This window comes from Notolepis coatsorum, assembly GCF_963971535.1.
Source record: "Notolepis coatsorum genome assembly, chromosome: 2".
In the NCBI taxonomy this organism is placed as follows: Eukaryota; Metazoa; Chordata; class Actinopteri; order Aulopiformes; family Paralepididae; genus Notolepis; species Notolepis coatsorum.
Window position 1 is genome coordinate 57803411 of NC_140166.1, and position 20543 is coordinate 57823953.

The 20543-nt window shown below is 45.9% G+C and overlaps 1 protein-coding gene across 1 annotated transcript; it reads left to right on the top strand.

The window, feature by feature from the left end:
• Positions 1-1698: 1698 nt before the first annotated feature.
• kbtbd13a (kelch repeat and BTB domain containing 13a) lies at positions 1699-10008 on the top strand (the record flags this gene model as incomplete). Its single annotated transcript, XM_084308165.1, has 2 exons — positions 1699-2840; positions 9366-10008. The coding sequence occupies 2 exons, from the start codon at positions 1699-1701 to the stop codon at positions 10006-10008; spliced, it is 1785 nt and encodes a 594-aa protein (XP_084164291.1).
• Between the last annotated feature and the right edge of the window lie 10535 nt (positions 10009-20543).

The window sequence follows — 20543 nt, forward strand, 5'->3', positions numbered from 1 at the left end:
GACTGAACACATGATGACAGGGTGACTGAACACATACATGATGACAGGGTGACTGAACACATGATGACAGGGTGACTGAACACATGAGGACAGGGTGACTGAACACATGAGGACAGGGTGACTGAACACATGAGGACAGGGTGACTGAACACATGAGGACAGGGTGACTGAACACATGAGGACTGAACACATGAGGACAGGGTGACTGAACACATGAACACAGGGTGACTGAACACATGAGGACAGGGTGACTGAACACATGAGGACAGGGTGACTGAACACATGAGGACAGGGTGACTGAACACATGAGGACAGGGTGACTGAACACATGATGACAGGGTGACTGAACACATGAACACAGGGTGACTGAACACATGAGGACAGGGTGACTGAACACATGAACACAGGGTGACTGAACACATGAGGACAGGGTGACTGAACACATGAGGACAGGGTGACTGAACACATGAGGACAGGGTGACTGAACACATGATGACAGGGTGACTGAACACATGATGACAGGGTGACTGAACACATGAGGACAGGGTGACTGAACACATGATGACAGGGTGACTGAACACATGAGGACAGGGTGACTGAACACATGAGGACAGGGTGACTGAACACTATGTATGATAAGAATAGTGCATAGATTTATAATAGAATATAGTCTATATATATAGTAAATAGAATAGAATATTATATACAACATAATCACACAAACTCGTACACCTACTGTAAATTGTACCTAAATTGTACCTCATCCCATTTCTGCTCTGCACTATATAGTATTGTATATTAGTACATTGCATAGTACAGTATATTGTATATTGTATGGTAACTCAGTTATTCTATTCTGCATCGAACATTGTACATATGTCTATACTGAACACTGTGACTTCTATTTTTACTTCTATTTTACATGCTATACTATTTTATTTCATACTTATCTTGTCTAGCACAGTCTCTGGAGCGTAACAGTAAGAAGCATTTTGTATAAAAGTATTCTGTACTTCTGTATGACAACTATTAAAGAAACTTGAATCACACTTCAAGATGTTGCCACGTGCAGCAACCCCACGCCGTGCCCATGATAGTAAAAGTTTGTCTGTTGAAATCCTTCCACACATGACAATTGTGACCTCGTCGACGGTGGAGAACCAAGCTATTGTTAGAGTTAGACTTTTCCAGACGCCCCCCCCCCCCCCCCCAAGGACGAGGAGCAGCGAGCGCTCCAGCTGTCACTGAGCTGCCCCTGCCGCAAAAAACAAAGAACTATAAATCATCTTCATATTAAGTGTGCAGCGCCCTCCTCCACCTGCCGCCTCATCATGTTCCTCCTCCTGCTCCTCCTCTTTCAGCCCCCCCCCTCCATGTCATCATAGTGTATCCCTCTGTGCCACACTCTGTGTCACACCACCTTCCTTCTAAGTATAGACCGCTATTCTAGTAGCAGTGAAAAGAAATACAAATGCTAGATACGCGGTCAAGTGCGTCGGATGTCAACGAGGGGCTGTTGGGTCCGGCCGGCCGCCGTCCGCTGCGTCGCAGGAAGGACTATGTGGACGCCGCAAAGGATCTGAGGTAGTTTGGATTTTTATTTTTTAATCCCTCTCTGGGGGCGCACAGACGTCCCATCTCTCGGTGTGTCGATTGTCTCCGGGGTCGCCATGGAGATCTGTGCCATGAAGTGAAGTGATGGAGGGAAGCAGCTGCCCGGAGCAGCTCCGCAGCGAGACCCCGGACCCTCTGGACGGGCACAGCCTGAGGGTGAGGATAAGCAGCGAGACCCCGGAGCCTCTGGACGGGCACAGCCTGAGGGTGAGGATAAGCAGCGAGACCCCGGACCCTCTGGACGGGCACAGCCCGAGGGTGAGGATAAGCAGCGAGACCCCGGACCCTCTGGACGGGCACAGCCTGAGGGTGAAGATAAGCAGCGAGACCCCGGACCCTCTGGACGGGCACAGCCTGAGGGTGAGGATAAGCAGCGAGACCCCGGACCCTCTGGACGGGCACAGCCTGAGGGTGAGGATCAGCGACAGCGTGTTCCTCCTGAACAAAGCCCTCCTTGCCCGGAACAGCGAGTACTTCCGGGCGCTCTTCCAGTCGGGCATGAGGGAGTGCCGCCAGGAGGAGATCCACCTGAGGTGGCCGCCGGGGGTTGCCGCCGGGTTCGCGGTGGCGCTCCGCGTGCTCAACGGCGAGCGGCCCGCCATGAGCGGCGGCGACGAGATCGTGGAGGCCATCGAGTGCGCCGCCTTCCTGCAGGTGCGGGCGCTCACCGGGCACCTGATGGACATCGTCAACCAGGACAACTGCCTCCTCGTGTGCCACACGGCCGCCACCTACGGCGTGCGGGAGCTCTTGCACCGCGCCGCCCTCTTCATCCGAGACAGCTACTCCGACCTGAGGGAAGAGGTTCACGCCCTGCTGCCCGGGGAGCTGGTGGAATACGTGGAGTCTCTGGTGCCCAGTTCCTACATGGCCGTCTGCACCCACTCGCCGTCCACCGAGCTCCTGAGGGACGTCCAGAGGACGGTGCGCTACCTGGACGAGGAGGAGGGCGAGTGGAGGGCCCTGACGCACCTGCCCCTGACCACCAGCACCACCATGGCGGGCGTGGCCGTGCTGGACAACAAGCTCTACATCGTGGGCGGGGTGCAGGACGTGAGCAAGACGGTGGTGGATCGTGGGTTCTGCTACGACGCGGAGCGCGACACCTGGTCCACCATCCGCAGCCCCCAGCAGCCGCGCTACAACCTCACGCTGGTCGGACACGAAGGCTGCCTCTACGCCATCGGGGGAGAGTATGAGAGGAAGGCCCTGTCGTCGGTGGAGAGGTAGTTCAATTCAAACCAGTGCTCTGATTTAACCAGGCTAGTTGACTAAGAACACATTCTGATTTAACCAGGCTTCACTAAGAACACACTTTTATTTAACCAGGCTAGTTGACTAAGAACACATTCTGATTTAACCAGGCTTCACTAAGAACACACTTTTATTTAACCAGGCTAGTTGACTAAGAACACATTCTGATTTAACCAGGCTTCACTAAGAACACACTTTTATTTAACCAGGCTAGTTGACTAAGAACACATTCTGATTTAACCAGGCTTCACTAAGAACACACTTTTATTTAACCAGGCTAGTTGACTAAGTAAGGGATAATGTATACTGTAGCTACGAAGTCATTGTCGCAAGATAATTGACCGACGCGGAGTTTAGAATACCGAGGCGCCTCGCCGAGGTGTTCTAAACGTCAGTGAAGGTCAATTATTTTGCGACAATGACAGAGTATAGCTATACATTATCCCGCTTATTACAGGGCTAACTTACTAACAATATACCTAATTCATTTTACACCATCGACAAGACGAGATCAAATGCAGACGCTCCGTCAGCCCAAATAAAGTGATTATTATTATCGCCGGCAGCCGGCAGGTGTGTCTGATTGCACTGATGCAGTGTGTCAGTGGGCTTGATTGCTCCAGCTGCGAAAAGCAATAATCACCGGTGGTTATTGCGCGTTGCCCATGGCTGCGGTCAGTTATAGAAAAATAATTCACCGCTGTCAGGGGCTATTAACCAATCACAATCAAGCATTTCTGCGAATGTGAAAATGCCATGTATCTTATATGTGTACAATCAAGTTCAAGTTCAAGTTCTTTAATAGTTGTCATACAGAAGTACAGAATACTTTCATACAAAATGCTTCTTACTGTTACGCTCCAGAGACTGTGCTAGACAAGATAGTATCAAATAACATAATAACATAATATAGCATGAATTTAGAAGAAGAAAATGAGGTCACAGTGTTCGGTATAGACATATGTACAATGTTCTGAGTTACCATATAATTAAGCATTACATCACACGCAGGAGTGGTTTGTGACCAATAAACCATGCCTAGGGGTGGTTGTTAGGCCCGAGGCGCAGCCGAGGGTCGTTAGACCCCCCTAGGCATGGTTTATTGGTCACAAATCACGACTGCACGTGGTGTAAAGCTTTTATACAACTGCCAGATTCATCCAACCTTATTTCTATACAATAAACACACATTAATCGAAGATTTATTGAAAAAACCATCCGCCAGAAAAAGTAGTTCCCACAACTCCATGTGGAAGCAGCTTGAAGTGCATCCAACCAAACTAACACATCCAACTGTGTATTATTGGAATGATTGAGAGAAGTTGCCTCATGTGGAAGCAGCTTGAAGTGCATCCAACCAACTAACACATCCAACTGTGTATTATTGGAATGATTGATTGAAAATTTATTAAAACGTTTTCTTTGCCCTATAGGAAAAAAACGTTTTCTTCGCCCTATTTTTTTATTTATTTCTTTTAGCCTAAACTTAACCAGTTGGAAACCAGGGGTACAGTAATAAAATTAGCAATCAACCAATCAATCAATTCAATAGACCATGCTCACTTAAAACAGCGCTGCTTCTCTCTCAGTCTGACTCCCCCGCTGTTGCAGACAGGAGTGTGTGTGTGTGTGTGTGCGTGTGTGTGTGTGTGTGTGTGTGTCACAGTGTGTGTGTGCGTGTGTGTGTGTGTGTGTGTGTGTGTGTGTGTGTGTGTGTGTGTATGTGTGTGTGTGTGTTTGTGGGTACGCCAGCGTCGGACAGTGTGAGAGAGAACGCAGTAGAAAGTAGGAAGGAAGAAATTTAAATCAATCAATTAATCTATCAATCAATCCGCGATTTTTCTTTTGTTCTAGATTGAGTCAAGACCCATCAATTACATCATCCAACATTGTTTAAAATACTAACACATTCCCCTTGACAGAATCGCTTCATATTTAGTCGTTATGGTGCTTTCAACATAACCATTTGTTGTCCGCGATCCTGTTTTCTCCCGGAGTGAGCCGGGGAGGGTTATGTGATTTGGTTGTGGGCGGGTCCTGAGCCCAGGACCGTGGATTGTTGCCAATAAAGACGTGTGAATGGCCAATCAGAATCGAGAAATTTGCATGCCGTTGTATAATATACAATACACAATACTATGCAGTGTACTAATGTACAGTACTATCTAGTGCAAAGCAGAAATGGGATGAGGTACAATTTTAGGTACAATTTACAGTAAGGTGTACGAGTTGTAGTGCAATCCTTCATCCATAAATATAAAGTGTGGGGAGTGGGTGCTACAGTGTGTTTGTTTAAAGTGGGTGTGTGCTATAAAGTGTGTGGAGTGGGTGCTACAGTGTGTTTGTTTAAAGTGAGTGTGTGCGTGTGGATGTGTGTGCTATGTGCGTTTGGTGGTTGTTGTTGTGTAGTGTTCATTCATTGTTCGTTTAGCAGCCTGATGGCCTGGGGATAGAAGCTACTTCTGAGTCTTTCTGTGCTCGCCTTGAGACTCCGGTATCGCTTGCCTGACCGCAGAAGTTCAATGAGGCAGTTGTTCGGGTGACTGGAGTCTTTAATGATTCTCTTAGCCTTGCCCTTGCAACGCTTGTAGTAAATGTTCTGGAGGGTGGGGAGCCCCCCTCCAATTGTGCGTTCGGCTGAACGTGTCACTCTTTGTAGTCTGCTTCGGTCTTGTGCAGTGCTATTCCCAAACCAGGAGGTGATGTTGCCGGTCAAGATGCTCTCTATTGTACATGAGTAGAAGTTCTTAAGGATCTTCTGGCTGACTTGGAACTTCCTTAGGCGCCTGAGGAAGTAGAGGCGTTGTCGTGCCTTCTTCACCACACTGTTAATGTGTGTGGTCCATGTCAAGTCCTCGGATATGTAGGCTCCGAGGTACTTGAAGCTGTTGACTCTCTCAACCGGTGCCCCGTCGATGCTGAGGGGGCTGTAGTCCTTGACCCCCGACCTCCTGAAGTCCACAATCATCTCCTTTGTTTTGCTGACGTTCAGGGAGAGGCTGTTTTCCTGGCACCATCCCGCCAGGACCTTGACCTCTTCCAGGTAGGCCCTCTCGTCGTTGGCAGAGATCAGGCCCACCACCACTGTGTCGTCAGCAAATTTGACGATTGTATTGCTACTCCGCTGAGCCACACAGTCGTGTGTGTACAGGGAGTAGAGGAGGGGACTCAGAACACAGCCCTGGGGGGCCCCTATGTTGAGGGTGATGGATGAGGAGGTGCAGTTGCCTGCTCTCACCACCTGGGGTCTGCCAGTCAGGAAGTCCAAGACCCACTGGCAGAGGTCATAGCCCAAGCCCAGGTCCCTGAGCTTGGCTATGAGTATGGAGGGGACTATGGTATTGAATGCCGAGCTGTAGTCGATGAATAGCATTCTCACATAGTTCCCCTGCCTCTTGTCCAGGTGTGATGCTGCTGTGTGCAGCACATGGGATATGGCGTCCTCCGTGGACCTGTTGGGGCGGTATGCAAATTGCAGGGGGTCCATGTTGATGGGGAGGGAGGAGCAGATGTAGCCCTTTACTAGCTTCTCAAAGCACTTCATGGCTATGGAGGTGAGAGCTACAGGGCGGTAGTCGTTGAGGCAAGCAGGCTTGGATTTTTTGGGTACAGGGATAATAGTGGACTTCTTCAGGCAGGTGGGGATGACAGCCTGTTCTAAGGACAGGTTAAATATGTCAGTGAATACTGGGGCCAGTTGGTCGGCACAGACTTTTAGGACGCGGCCGGGGATGCCGTCCGGACCTGCTGCCTTCCTGATATTCACTTTTTTAAAGGTCCGCCTCACCTCATGCTCTGTTACCCTGAACACTGCGCCTCCATCAGCAGCCGACCCCCCCCCCCCCCCATTGCCGAGGCTTGTGAGCTGGTGTTGTTATTACCAGCATCAAACCTCGCATAGAAGGTATTGAGGTCGTTTGCTAAGGAGATGTCACTGTTCAGTTTGAGGGAGGCGCCTTTGTAGTCTGTCATCGTTTTGAGCCCCTGCCACATAGCTCTAGAGTCAGCTTGTTCAAACTGGAGTTCAATTTTATCCCTGTAGCGCCGTTTGGCCTCTGACACTGTCCTCCTTACGTTGTGTCGCGCCACCTTGTGGTCATTCATGTTGCCTGCCACTAGGCCGTCATTGTATGCTTTGGTGCGCTCTCTCAGAGCTTCACGGACGGATTTGTCTACCCAGGGTTTTTGATTTGGGTAAACTTTCATTTTGGTAGTGGGGATTGTTTTTTTCACCCTAGTACAAACATAGTCCAGCACTGTCTCCGTGTAGACATTAATGTTATCTGTGTCGCGGAACACATTCCAGTCTGTGTAGTGAAACACTGACCGGATCGTCTCTTCTGACGTCAGATCCCATTTCTGCACCTCTCGCGAGACTACGGGAGTACTTTTAATTATCTGTTTGTACTTTGGTGAAAGAAAAATTGACGCGTGATCTGATTTACCAAAGCCACTATCAGAATGAGCCTTGTAGCCACCTTTAAATTGCGTGTAACAGTGATCTAGGATGTTACCGCCTCTGGTGTTGCAAGTCACATGCTGATAGAAGTCAGGCAATACCTTTCTCAGATTGGCGCTATTGAAATCTCCCAGTACTAAAATGGCGGCGTTAACGTTAGCCACTTGTATTCTATTTACCTCGTCGTGTAGTCTGGAGAGCGCAACCTTGTTGCTGGCTTGCGGTGGAATATACACTCCGATCAGGACGATCGCCGTTAACTCCCTCGGGAGGAAGAAAGGACGACACTTGATGGTTATATATTCCAGTTCTGGGGAGCAGTGGTTGGATAATTCCTTCACGTTCGTTGGATCGCTCCAATTTTTGTTAAACATGAAGGCAATACCTCCTCCACGTTGTTTACCGGACTCTGATGACCGATCCTTGCGATGGATAAAGAAGTGATCCGCTGGTTGAATTGCGTGATCTGGAACCTCCGGTGTGAGCCATGTTTTGGTGAAGCAGAGGACATTGCAGTCCCTAACGTCTCTTTGATATTGAATCCTTGCTCGGATGTCATCCAGTTTATTGTCAATTGATTGTACATTGGCTAGCAATATACTGGGCAGTGGTGTACGGTGGCGTCTGGATCTCAGCCTGTTACGGATCCCAGCCCTCTTTCCTCGTCGTCTTTTCCTGGGCTCTGGGAACAAAGGATCTGGTCCTAATCTCCGGAGAATTTCTTCAGGCCATTGATGCGGTTCGGAAAGCTGATCCAGCGAGTAATCCAGTTGGTAAGTTTCCCGTAATCCAATGTCTATGAGTGACTGACGGTCATATACATTAAATGCACCAACAGTTGGTACGCACAAAACTCTAAAAACTATAAATATTAACAAAAGTAAACACAGTCTCGACGGAGCGAACAGAGAGGCAGCCGGTCGGAGCGGCGCCATCATATCATATCTTATATGTGTCCATAAGTGCTTGTTTATAGCTACCTTTAAATTGATTGATATTATTGCTTAATTTTATACTCACCTCCAGACCATTCCAGAGTGATACCCCACAAACTGCAATGCACATACTTTTAAGAGTTGTACGTACCGTAGGTTGTTTTAAAGCTAATGTCCCTCTAAAATTATAAACACTCTCTCTAGCCATGAAAAATGTTTGAATGTTGCTTGGTAATTTGTTTTTTATTTCCAGGTAAACCGTGTCAAAGGGGACCTGGAGCTTTGCCTCCCATCTCCCCGGCCCCTACACACATACACTACACTAAGTGCAATGTTTACCAAACCAAACTAAATGTACATACTTATTTTGCAGAAATGGAAACATCAACACAATTAAATTAACATAAATAAATACATTTTGTGTATCTATCAGTTAAATTGCATATTTAGGTTCATTCATTTATACACACACACACACACACACACACACATTTATCTATATATTTATATACTGTATTCTATATTATACTTCTATATACTATACTATATCATTGTATTATTTTTATTTTATTATAATAAAACTAAATCATACTATATTCATATATTGGTATACAGTATTATACAATATTTTAATATATTATTATTCTATGTTACACTGCTATATACTATATTACTATACTCCTACTAGCCTATACTGTAATGCTATGCTATGTTATCCTGTTATGCTAAACTGCAATATTATACTAAACTGTGCTATACTGTCTATTTATCTTTTCTTTGTACAACATTTTGAAGTGAAATATATTAGTAGACCTCTTTTCATCGTTCTGCAAAGAGTTCCATAGTTTGACTATGACTATAACTGAGGTGCACCTTTGTTTTAAGGCGGTTCGTGCAAATTGGTGCTTAAACTAGAATTTCCTTCCGCTGTCATCTGGACATGTGTGTGAAAGAGTAACCAAACATCTGGACATGTGTGTGAAAGAGTAACCAAACATCTGGACATGTGTGTGAAAGAGTAACCAAACATCTGGTGTGTGAAAGAGTAACATGTAACATGTATGAAAGAGTAACCAAACAGTTGGTCTTGACCGTGTCTCCAGGTACACCGTGTCCGAGGGCACCTGGAGCCCCGCCGCTCCCCTGCCCTGCCCCGCGGCCTCCATGGCCTCGGCCACCACCATGCGCCGGATCTTCATCTGCCTCTGGAGGGCCAAGGGCGCCACGGAGATCCACGAGTACGTCCCCCGGAGGGACCAGTGGCTCCTGGTCACCACGCTGCTGCGCCCCCAGAGCTACGGCCACTGCATGGTGGCGCGCGGCGACAACCTGTACGTGATGCGCAACGGGCCCGGCGAGGACTTCCTGCTGTGCGTGATGGACCGCTACAACCTGACGTCGGGCCAGTGGACGGCCGTGCCGGGTCAGTACGGCAACAGCAAGGGCTCGCTGTTCACCGCCGTGGTCAGGGGGGGCTCCGCCTTCACCCTCAGCCGCCTGCAGACCACGGAGTACGCCGTGGGGGGGGGGGACGCCGGCGAGTGGACGGTGAAGAGGGAGATGAAGGGCTTCGGGAGGATCGGCTCCATGTACACGTTTCTGATGAGGCTGCCCACCAGGGCCGCCGGGGGGCCGAGACCCAGCCTGACGCCGCCCGCCGCCCCGCAGGGCCCGACGACACGCAGCGGGAAGACCGAGAAGGTTTCTGACCGCAGGCCCAGGTCGTCAGTGCAGTGCTTTGATTGAACCGCCCGGACCTGTTTTATTATGAACCACCCGTTTGAGTCGGTAGTTGCGATTCATAAAATTGTTATTGAAATCACAATGTGGGCCCGGCAGTGCAATAATATCCAAATGGCAGGAGGTTGTACTATTTGATAAAGGCTAGATGTGTGTTGCGCCCCGGACTACAAATCATGTTCTACAGCCGTGAGAACACGTCTGTGTTGGTGGTACAGTACAGACCCACCCACAGATCACATCATCATTTTAATACTTTTTTCAATCAGAATTAAAATTAAATAAATACCATTCCCTCTAATATATTGAATCATATCACAATTGCAATATCTGTCAAATGAATCCCAATATGATATATTTTCAATAAAAAAACGAGGTTTTGAGGGGTGCCCGAGTGGCGCACCGCATACGGCACTACGGTGCAACACGGCCGACCCGGGTTCGACTCCCGGACCCCGTGATCTTTGCCGAATGTCTTCCCCGGTCTATCTCCCATTCCTCCTCTCTCTCTCTCTCTCTCTCTCTCTCTCTCTCTCTCTCTCTCTCTCTCTCTCTCTACCGACCGGTAGCAAAAATCAATAAAAACCTACAAAAACATAAGGACAAGTAAAAAAATATATATTCTTTAAAAACCAAAAGACCCTGGCCTGGGTGGGGAAATGATTTAGCGCTTCTGAGAAGTTTTTCATGAGAATTAATTTAAAAAAATGGAAATCATTTCACCATCAAAGCTGGTGGTTGTTCAGTGTATGAGGGTGACCGAGAAGGCTGACGCCAAAGTCAAGTGTGTTCACCAGTGAAGATGCAGCTTGCTGACACTGGTGGACAGCATTTAAGCCCTGGTCAACTTTCCGTGGGTGACAAACTAGTCAACCGTCGTGATATCAAGCTTTTCCCAAAGTCATAGAAAATGGCCGAACTGATGGCGACCGATTGATCTAGTTCAGGCGTGTCCAAAGGCCGGCCACGAGGGCCAATCGTAGCCGCTCGACCAATTTGAAAAGGCCCGGAGGCTTGTCCCTCAAAATATACTATTATGTGGCCGACACCTTACGATGGAACCAAGTGCACCAAGTAGAAACTACTCAGGTAGAACTAATGTTTTCATTATAGTGAACTAGGGCTGTCCCCGACTAAGGATTTGGATGGTCGACTAGGATTGGCCAAAATTTGCCGTTAGTCGACTATTGGTCGACTTAAAAAAAAAAGTATAATATTTTAATTTTAATTTAAATTTTTTTATCATTCCATTTGGGCTGTGGGGGGTGCTTAATGTCTGAAGGAGTCGACTGAAGGCTTGTTGTCCTCTGCAAAAGCATGCAATTGGTCCACTGATGGATACATCTTGATATTTGTCTAGTCTAGTGTGTTCATTAGACGGGTGAAATCCTCTTTCAGTGCCTCTGTGCCTGTTTTCGTAGGCAGTTAACCTCTGGTATGCGTGCCATTAGCGTTAGCCACGCTTCTAGGCCTCTTTTCTTTTGAAAAAAAATGATAAAAAAATAAAATAAAAAATATTAATATATATATATACATTTTTCTTTTTTTATTATATTCGACTAAGAGGTTGGCCAGTCGACTACGGCCCCTTTCGACCGATTAGTCGACTAATCGATTAATAGGGGTCAGCCCTATAGTGAACAAAGCAAATGGACGGGTACCTAGCGACAGACACCATCGCCTGCTATGTAGAAGACTTGGCCACAGCAAAGAAACGTGAAGTCTACAGCGAGGGCCACCGCTTTCAGGAGAGGTGGAAAGTGTAATACTTTTTCAATGAAAGCCGAAAATAAATGGTTTGTCTCATTTGCCAAGAGACCGTCGCTGTTTTGAAAGAGTTCAATGTGAAGAGACATTACAAGACTAAGCATAATTCATACCAGCGATTGTTGTAGCCATAGCTACAACATAAAGTGGCGATGCTAATCACTACACTACCAGGCGGACGTAGCACAGTTTGGCGCCCTAGGCGAGCTTCACCACTGCGCCCCCCCCCCCCTCCCCAAAAAAAAGCAAAACATCTTAACCCTTTCACTGCCGCGCTACCAAACGGTTAACCCTTTTCACTGCGACAATACACAGAAGGTTAACCCTTTCACGACCGTCGGTTGTGTGATAGTAAAGGGTTAACCCTCTGTCGTGTGGCAGTGAAAGGGTTAACAGTTATACAGTAATGTACTGCACCTTTATTTTTTACAAGCAAGAACAAGAGCTAAGAATAAATGTAAAGTGCACACTAAAGAATTAAAACAAACAACTTAGCTAACAATCAATAATAATAATAACAAACAATAAAATAATGTGCAAATTTGCTTTAAAAGAAAATTATGTATTGTAAAATATGTTACACATATATAATCAAAATATTATTATGCTAAATAAACAAACAAATAAATAAAAATTACAAATTCACTTTGTCTAAAGAACTATTTACATTCCACTCCCTATCATCACACTTCAAGGTTAGCCTGTAGCTCCTACTGGTTTCCATTTACAGTGCAATCCTTCTGGCCTTCCTCGCTGCAAAGTCATCAATCACATCATCATATGAAATCTGACCACCAACCTCATGGTTAATACTGATTACAGCCAGACCACTGAGGCGTTCTTGAGCCATGGTTGACCTCAGGTATGTTTTCAAGAGTTTTAATTTGGAAAAACTCCTCTCGGCTGAAGCTACTGTTACTGGTAGCGTTGCACTGATCCGCAGAGCAATACACAAGTTGGGATATATTTCTGTGAGCTGCTTTGTGTGTATGAATTTCAACAACTCAAGAGTTGTCATGCTCTTTGATGGCAAGTCAGGTACATTTTCCAACTCCTGAGCCAGCTCCTTCTCATCCAAATCAGATTGCCCTCCATGGTTTAAGGTGTGTGCAAGTGCCTCTGCTTGCTTCATCAGCTCTTGGTGTGGCAGGTCTTTGAAGTTGTACAAAATTGCATACCTTTCACCTTGGCATGTTTCTCTTCTTCTTCTTTTCTTCTCTTTTTATACTGCGCCCCGGATGCCTGTTACTGTTCCGCAACTGTAAGTTACTTCCTGGGTAGGCCTGATTGGCCCCGACAGGCACGTGACAGGCGCGGCCACGCCCCGCGGCAGCCTCAGGACGCGCAACGAGGCTGCTGAGAGCTGTCGCGCGGAAATAGGCTGTCTATTGCCATTCTCTAAGACAAACTCTAACCTTAACCAGCTCCTTAACAGCGCCTAAACTTAACCCTTTAACCTTAAGCAACTCCGAAACTATGCCTAACCTTAACCTTAACCTTAACCATGCCTAACCTTAACCATAAGGCATAACCAACTCCGAAAGAATATTGCCATTCTCTAAGACAAACTCTAACCTTAACCAGCTCCTTAACAGCGCCTAAACTTAACCCTTTAACCTTAACCAACTCCGAAACAATGCTTAAAGTTAACATGCCTAAACTTAACGGCGAACGAATGCACGTTAAAAAAAAAAAAAAAAAAAATTGAAGGGAATCGAACTCGCCAGCAACGGACGGTAGGATCCACACCAATGCAGCGCTGCCAATTGAGCTATTTCTGGATAGTGAAAAAGGGCGTATTACTGCTACATAATCTACATAATGCTGCCGCGGAGCGTGCCGCGCGGCAGAGAAAGTTGCGCGTCCTGAGGCTGCCGCGGGGCGTGGCCGCGCCTGTCACGTGCCTGTCGGGGCCAATCAGGCCTACCCCGGAAGTAACTTACAGTTGCGGAACAGTAACAGGCGCCCCGGATGGCTTTTGTCTCTTCATAGTTCTCTAACATTAGTCTTTCTTTCCTCGATGCTCAATTCTATAAACACTTGACCGATACCCATCAATGCACAGCGCTCTAGCATGTTCTGACTGAACACCTAAAGCTGAGGCTCAGATCAACCAACCATTTTAGATTTTTGGGTCATTTTCCCTTATGTTAGATTTTTATTAATGTAAAAATAATGGTTGCAGATATAGAGGGGGTCGCCAAAACTGTGCCAAGCAAAAAAAAATTATTATTATTTTTATTTTGTTTTAAAATGTTGGCGCCCACCTCTGGGTGGCGCCCTAGGCAACCGCCTATATCGCCTGTAGGAAGCTCCGCCCCTGAGGGCTAGCTATGAAGTAGTGATGCTAATCACTAAACACTACCAGGGCTAGTTATGAAGTGGTGATGCTAATCACTAAACACTATCAGGGCTAGTTATGAAGTGGTGATGCTAATCACTAAACACTACCAGGGCTAGTTATGAAGTGGTGATGCTAATCACTAAACACTACCAGGGCTAGTTATGAAGTGGCGATGCTAATCACTAAACACTACCAGGGCTAGTTATGAAGTGGCGATGCTAATCGCAAAACACCACCAGGGCTAGTTATGAAGTGGTGATGCTAATCACTAAACACTACCAGGGCTAGTTATGAAGTGGCGATGCTAATCACTAAACACCATCAGGGCTAGTTATGAAGTGTTGATGCTAATCACTAAACACTACCAGGGCTAGTTATGAAGTGGTTATGAAGTGGTGATGCTAATCACTAAACACCATCAGGGCTAGTTAAGAAGTGGCGATGCTAATCACTAAACACTACCAGGGCTAGTTAAGAAGTGGCGATGCTAATCACTAAACACTACCAGGGCTAGTTATGAAGTGGTGATGCTAATCACTAAACACTACCAGGGCTAGTTATGAAGTGGCGATGCTAATCACTAAACACCACCAGGGCTAGTTATGAAGTGGTGATGCTAATCACTAAACACTACCAGGGCTAGTTATGAAGTGGTGATGCTAATCACTAAACACTACCAGGGCTAGTTATGAAGTGGTGATGCTAATCACTAAACACTACCAGGGCTAGTTATGAAGTGGTGATGCTAATCACTAAACACTACCAGGGCTAGTTATGAAGTGGTGATGCTAATCACTAAACACCATCAGGGCTAGTTAAGAAGTGGCGATGCTAATCACTAAACACTACCAGGGCTAGTTATGAAGTGGTGATGCTAATCACTAAACACTACCAGGGCTAGTTATGAAGTGGCGATGCTAATCACTAAACACCACCAGGGCTAGTTATGAAGTGGTGATGCTAATCACTAAACACTACCAGGGCTAGTTATGAAGTGGTGATGCTAATCACTAAACACTACCAGGGCTAGTTATGAAGTGGTGATGCTAATCACTAAACACTACCAGGGCTAGTTATGAAGTGGTGATGCTAATCACTAAACACTACCAGGGCTAGTTATGAAGTGGTGATGCTAATCACTAAACACTACCAGGGCTAGTTATGAAGTGGCGATGCTAATCACTAAACACTACCAGGGCTAGTTATGAAGTGGTGATGCTAATCACTAAACACTACCAGGTTAGTTATGAGGTGGCGATGCTAATCACTAAACACTACCAGGGCTAGTTATGAAGTGGTGATGCTAATCACTAAACACTACCAGGGCTAGTTATGAAGTGGCGATGCTAATCACTAAACACCACCAGGGCTAGTTATGAAGTGGTGATGCTAATCACTAAACACTACCAGGGCTAGTTATGAAGTAGTGATGCTAATCACTAAACACTACTAGGGCTAGTTATGAAGTGGTGATGCTAATCACTAAACACTACCAGGGCTAGTTATGAAGTGGCGATGCTAATCACTAAACACTACCAGGGCTAGTTATGAAGTGGCGATGCTAATCACTAAACACTACCAGGGCTAGTTATGAAGTGGTGATGCTAATCACTAAACACTACCAGGGCTAGTTATGAAGTGGTGATGCTAATCACTAAACACTACCAGGGCTAGTTATGAAGTGGTGATGCTAATCACTAAACACTACCAGGGCTAGTTATGAAGTGGCGATGCTAATCACTAAACACTACCAGGGCTAGTTATGAAGTGATGATGCTAATCACTAAACACTACCAGGTTAGTTATGAGGTGGCGATGCTAATCACTAAACACTACCAGGGCTAGTTATGAAGTGGTGATGCTAATCACTAAACACTACCAGGGCTAGTTATGAAGTGGCGATGCTAATCACTAAACACCACCAGGGCTAGTTATGAAGTGGTGATGCTAATCACTAAACACTACCAGGGCTAGTTATGAAGTAGTGATGCTAATCACTAAACACTACTAGGGCTAGTTATGAAGTGGTGATGCTAATCACTAAACACTACCAGGGCTAGTTATGAAGTGGCGATGCTAATCACTAAACACTACCAGGGCTAGTTATGAAGTGGCGATGCTAATCACTAAACACTACCAGGGCTAGTTATGAAGTGGTGATGCTAATCGCAAAACACCACCAGGGCTAGTTATGAAGTGGTGATGCTAATCACTAAACACTACCAGGGCTAGTTATGAAGTGGTGATGCTAATCACTAAACACTACCAGGCTAGTTATGAAGTGGTGATGCTAATCACTAAACACTACCAGGGCTAGTTATGAAGTGGCGATGCTAATCACTAAACACTACCAGGGCTAGTTATGAAGTGGTGATGCTAATCACTAAACACTACCAGGGCTAGTTATGAAGTGGTGATGCTAATCACTAAACACTACCAGGGCTAGTTATGAAGTGGTGATGCTAATCACTAAACACTACTAGGGCTAGTTATGAAGTGGCGATGCTAATCACTAAACACTACCAGGGCTAGTTATGAAGTGGCGATGCTAATCACTAAACACTACCAGGGCTAGTTATGAAGTGGCGATGCTAATCACTAAACACTACCAGGGCTAGTTATGAAGTGGTGATGCTAATCACTAAACACTACCAGGGCTAGTTATGAAGTGGTGATGCTAATCACTAAACACTACCAGGGCTAGTTATGAAGTGGTGATGCTAATCACTAAACACTACCAGGGCTAGTTATGAAGTGGCGATGCTAATCACTAAACACTACCAGGGCTAGTTATGAAGTGGTGATGCTAATCACTAAACACTACCAGGTTAGTTATGAGGTGGCGATGCTAATCACTAAACACTACCAGGGCTAGTTATGAAGTGGTGATGCTAATCACTAAACACTACCAGGGCTAGTTATGAAGTGGCGATGCTAATCACTAAACACCACCAGGGCTAGTTATGAAGTGGTGATGCTAATCACTAAACACTACCAGGGCTAGTTATGAAGTAGTGATGCTAATCACTAAACACTACTAGGGCTAGTTATGAAGTGGTGATGCTAATCACTAAACACTACCAGGGCTAGTTATGAAGTGGCGATGCTAATCACTAAACACTACCAGGGCTAGTTATGAAGTGGCGATGCTAATCACTAAACACTACCAGGGCTAGTTATGAAGTGGTGATGCTAATCGCAAAACACCACCAGGGCTAGTTATGAAGTGGTGATGCTAATCACTAAACACTACCAGGGCTAGTTATGAAGTGGTGATGCTAATCACTAAACACTACCAGGCTAGTTATGAAGTGGTGATGCTAATCACTAAACACTACCAGGGCTAGTTATGAAGTGGTGATGCTAATCACTAAACACTACCAGGGCTAGTTATGAAGTGGTGATGCTAATCACTAAACACTACCAGGGCTAGTTATGAAGTGGCGATGCTAATCACTAAACACTACCAGGGCTAGTTATGAAGTGGTGATGCTAATCACTAAACACTACCAGGTTAGTTATGAGGTGGCGATGCTAATCACTAAACACTACCAGGGCTAGTTATGAAGTGGTGATGCTAATCACTAAACACTACCAGGGCTAGTTATGAAGTGGCGATGCTAATCACTAAACACCACCAGGGCTAGTTATGAAGTGGTGATGCTAATCACTAAACACTACCAGGGCTAGTTATGAAGTAGTGATGCTAATCACTAAACACTACTAGGGCTAGTTATGAAGTGGTGATGCTAATCACTAAACACTACCAGGGCTAGTTATGAAGTGGCGATGCTAATCACTAAACACTACCAGGGCTAGTTATGAAGTGGCGATGCTAATCACTAAACACTACCAGGGCTAGTTATGAAGTGGTGATGCTAATCGCAAAACACCACCAGGGCTAGTTATGAAGTGGTGATGCTAATCACTAAACACTACCAGGGCTAGTTATGAAGTGGTGATGCTAATCACTAAACACTACCAGGCTAGTCATGAAGTGGTGATGCTAATCACTAAACACTACCAGGGCTAGTTATGAAGTGGTGATGCTAATCGCAAAACACCACCAGGGCTAGTTATGAAGTGGTGATGCTAATCACTAAACACTACCAGGCTAGTTATGAAGTAGTGATGCTAATCACTAAACACTACCAGGCTAGTTATGAAGTGGTGATGCTAATCACTAAACACTACCAGGGCTAGTTATGAAGTGGTGATGCTAATCACTAAACACCACCAGGGCTAGTTATGAAGTGGTGATGCTAATCACTAAACACTACCAGGGCTAGTTATGAAGTGGTGATGCTAATCACTAAACACTACCAGGGCTAGTTATGAAGTGGTGATGCTAATCACTAAACACCACCAGGGCTAGTTATGAAGTGGTGATGCTAATCACTAAACACTACCAGGGCTAGTTATGAAGTGGCGATGCTAATCACTAAACACTACCAGGGCTAGTTATGAAGTGGCGATGCTAATCACTAAACACTACCAGGGCTAGTTATGAAGTGGTGATGCTAATCACTAAACACTACCAGGCTAGTTATGAAGTGGTGATGCTAATCACTAAACACCACCAGGGCTAGTTATGAAGTGGCGATGCTAATCACTAAACACTACCAGGGCTAGTTATGAAGTAGTGATGCTAATCACTAAACACTACCAGGGCTAGTTATGAAGTGGTGATGCTAATCACTAAACACCACCAGGGCTAGTTATGAAGTGGCGATGCTAATCACTAAACACTACCAGGGCTAGTTATGAAGTGGTGATGCTAATCACTAAACACTACCAGGGCTAGTTATGAAGTGGTGATGCTAATCACTAAACACTAGCAGGGCTAGTTATGAAGTGGTGATGCTAATCGCAAAACGCGGAAAGCCTTTTGCTGAGGGCGAATTTGTTAATTAAAGACTGTACTGAAGATGGTGAATAACATTTGCTCTGAAACAAAGCAGGAGTTTGCAAATGTTTGTCTTACTCGCAACACTACGGCACAGAGAGTCGATGAGATTTTCCCCTCTAGTCTGTGATGAAAAAAGCACTGAGCAGCACGTCTCAGTTTCCTAATTTATTGTGACGATTGATGATTATATGAACATTACGGAAGCACTGCTTGACCTCCAGAGTCTTAAGGGCCAGACAAGAGGGTGGATTTATTTCAGTGCGTCTCTTCAGTTCTCCACATTATTTTTTTGCACCGTTCATATTGAAGTAAAACAGACCTGTTGAAGTTACGACGGCCTTGTGTGCCAGCTGCAAGGACCTATTTCATTTTCACTTATTCTATCATGTAAATCAAAGTCTGGGAAAGAAATAAACCTGTGATATTGTGAGTAAGTAAGGCCGGAGAATAAGGATAGAATGGGGTAGAATAAGGACACCAGAAAGAATAAGAATGAGAAGAGCACTCTGAACAATATTGCACTAAAATAAATGTTATCATGATGCCGTGTATTTGTAGATGTGAGTAGTTGTTTCTTTCATGTCAACGATCATCAACTGAACATGTGTTGGGTCCCTCAGACCAGCTGGGGGCCCGGTAACTTCAGGGTGTTGGGTCCCTCAGACCAGCTGGGGCCCCGGTACCTTCAGTGTGTTGGGTCCCTCAGACCAGCTGGGGGCCCGGTACCTTCAGGGTGTTGGGTCCCTCAGACCAGCTGGGGCCCCGGTACCTTCAGTGTGTTGGGTCCCTCAGACCAGCTGGGGGCCCGGTACCTTCAGGGTGTTGGGTCCCTCAGACCAGCTGGGTGCCCCGGTACCTTCAGTGTGTTTATGTTTATGTTTATTTAGGATCCCCATTAGCTTTTGCACTTGACAAAAGCTATTCTTCCTGGGGTCCGTCACTTACAACAATATGCAATACATTACATCATTATCAACATCAATTACATCATCAATTACATCATTATCAACATCATTAACAATTTCATCCTCAGTTAAGGATGATTAAAATCAAATAAATAGTGCTTCCTGAGCAGCACTCACTGCCATAAACATAAATACAACTAACAAACAGTCAATTGGTTTTCACCGCTATGCCATAAAGGTTCAGTCCAAGTAGATGGTATTTTTCTTCTTTTTTTTATCCACTTTTTCTCCTCTTTTTCTATTTTTTCTCCCATCCCAATTTAGCCGTGCCAATTCTCCCCTCCCATGTCTTGAACATTGCTCGCATGTGCCCCCCACTGGCCGGTTGTAGGGAGGATAGAAGCCCATCGCATGTCCCCTCCGATACATGTGGAGGCAGCCAGTCGCATCTTTTCACCTGCCAGCGCGGACTCTCATTGGCGAGGTGTAACGTGTGGGAGGCTCACACTGCCCCCGCCATTTTCCTGTCTCTGCTGTGCAGGCGCCCCAACCGACCTGTAGGAGTCGCTGTCCACAACGTCCAGATTACCACCCATCGACTTCCACCCGCTAACTC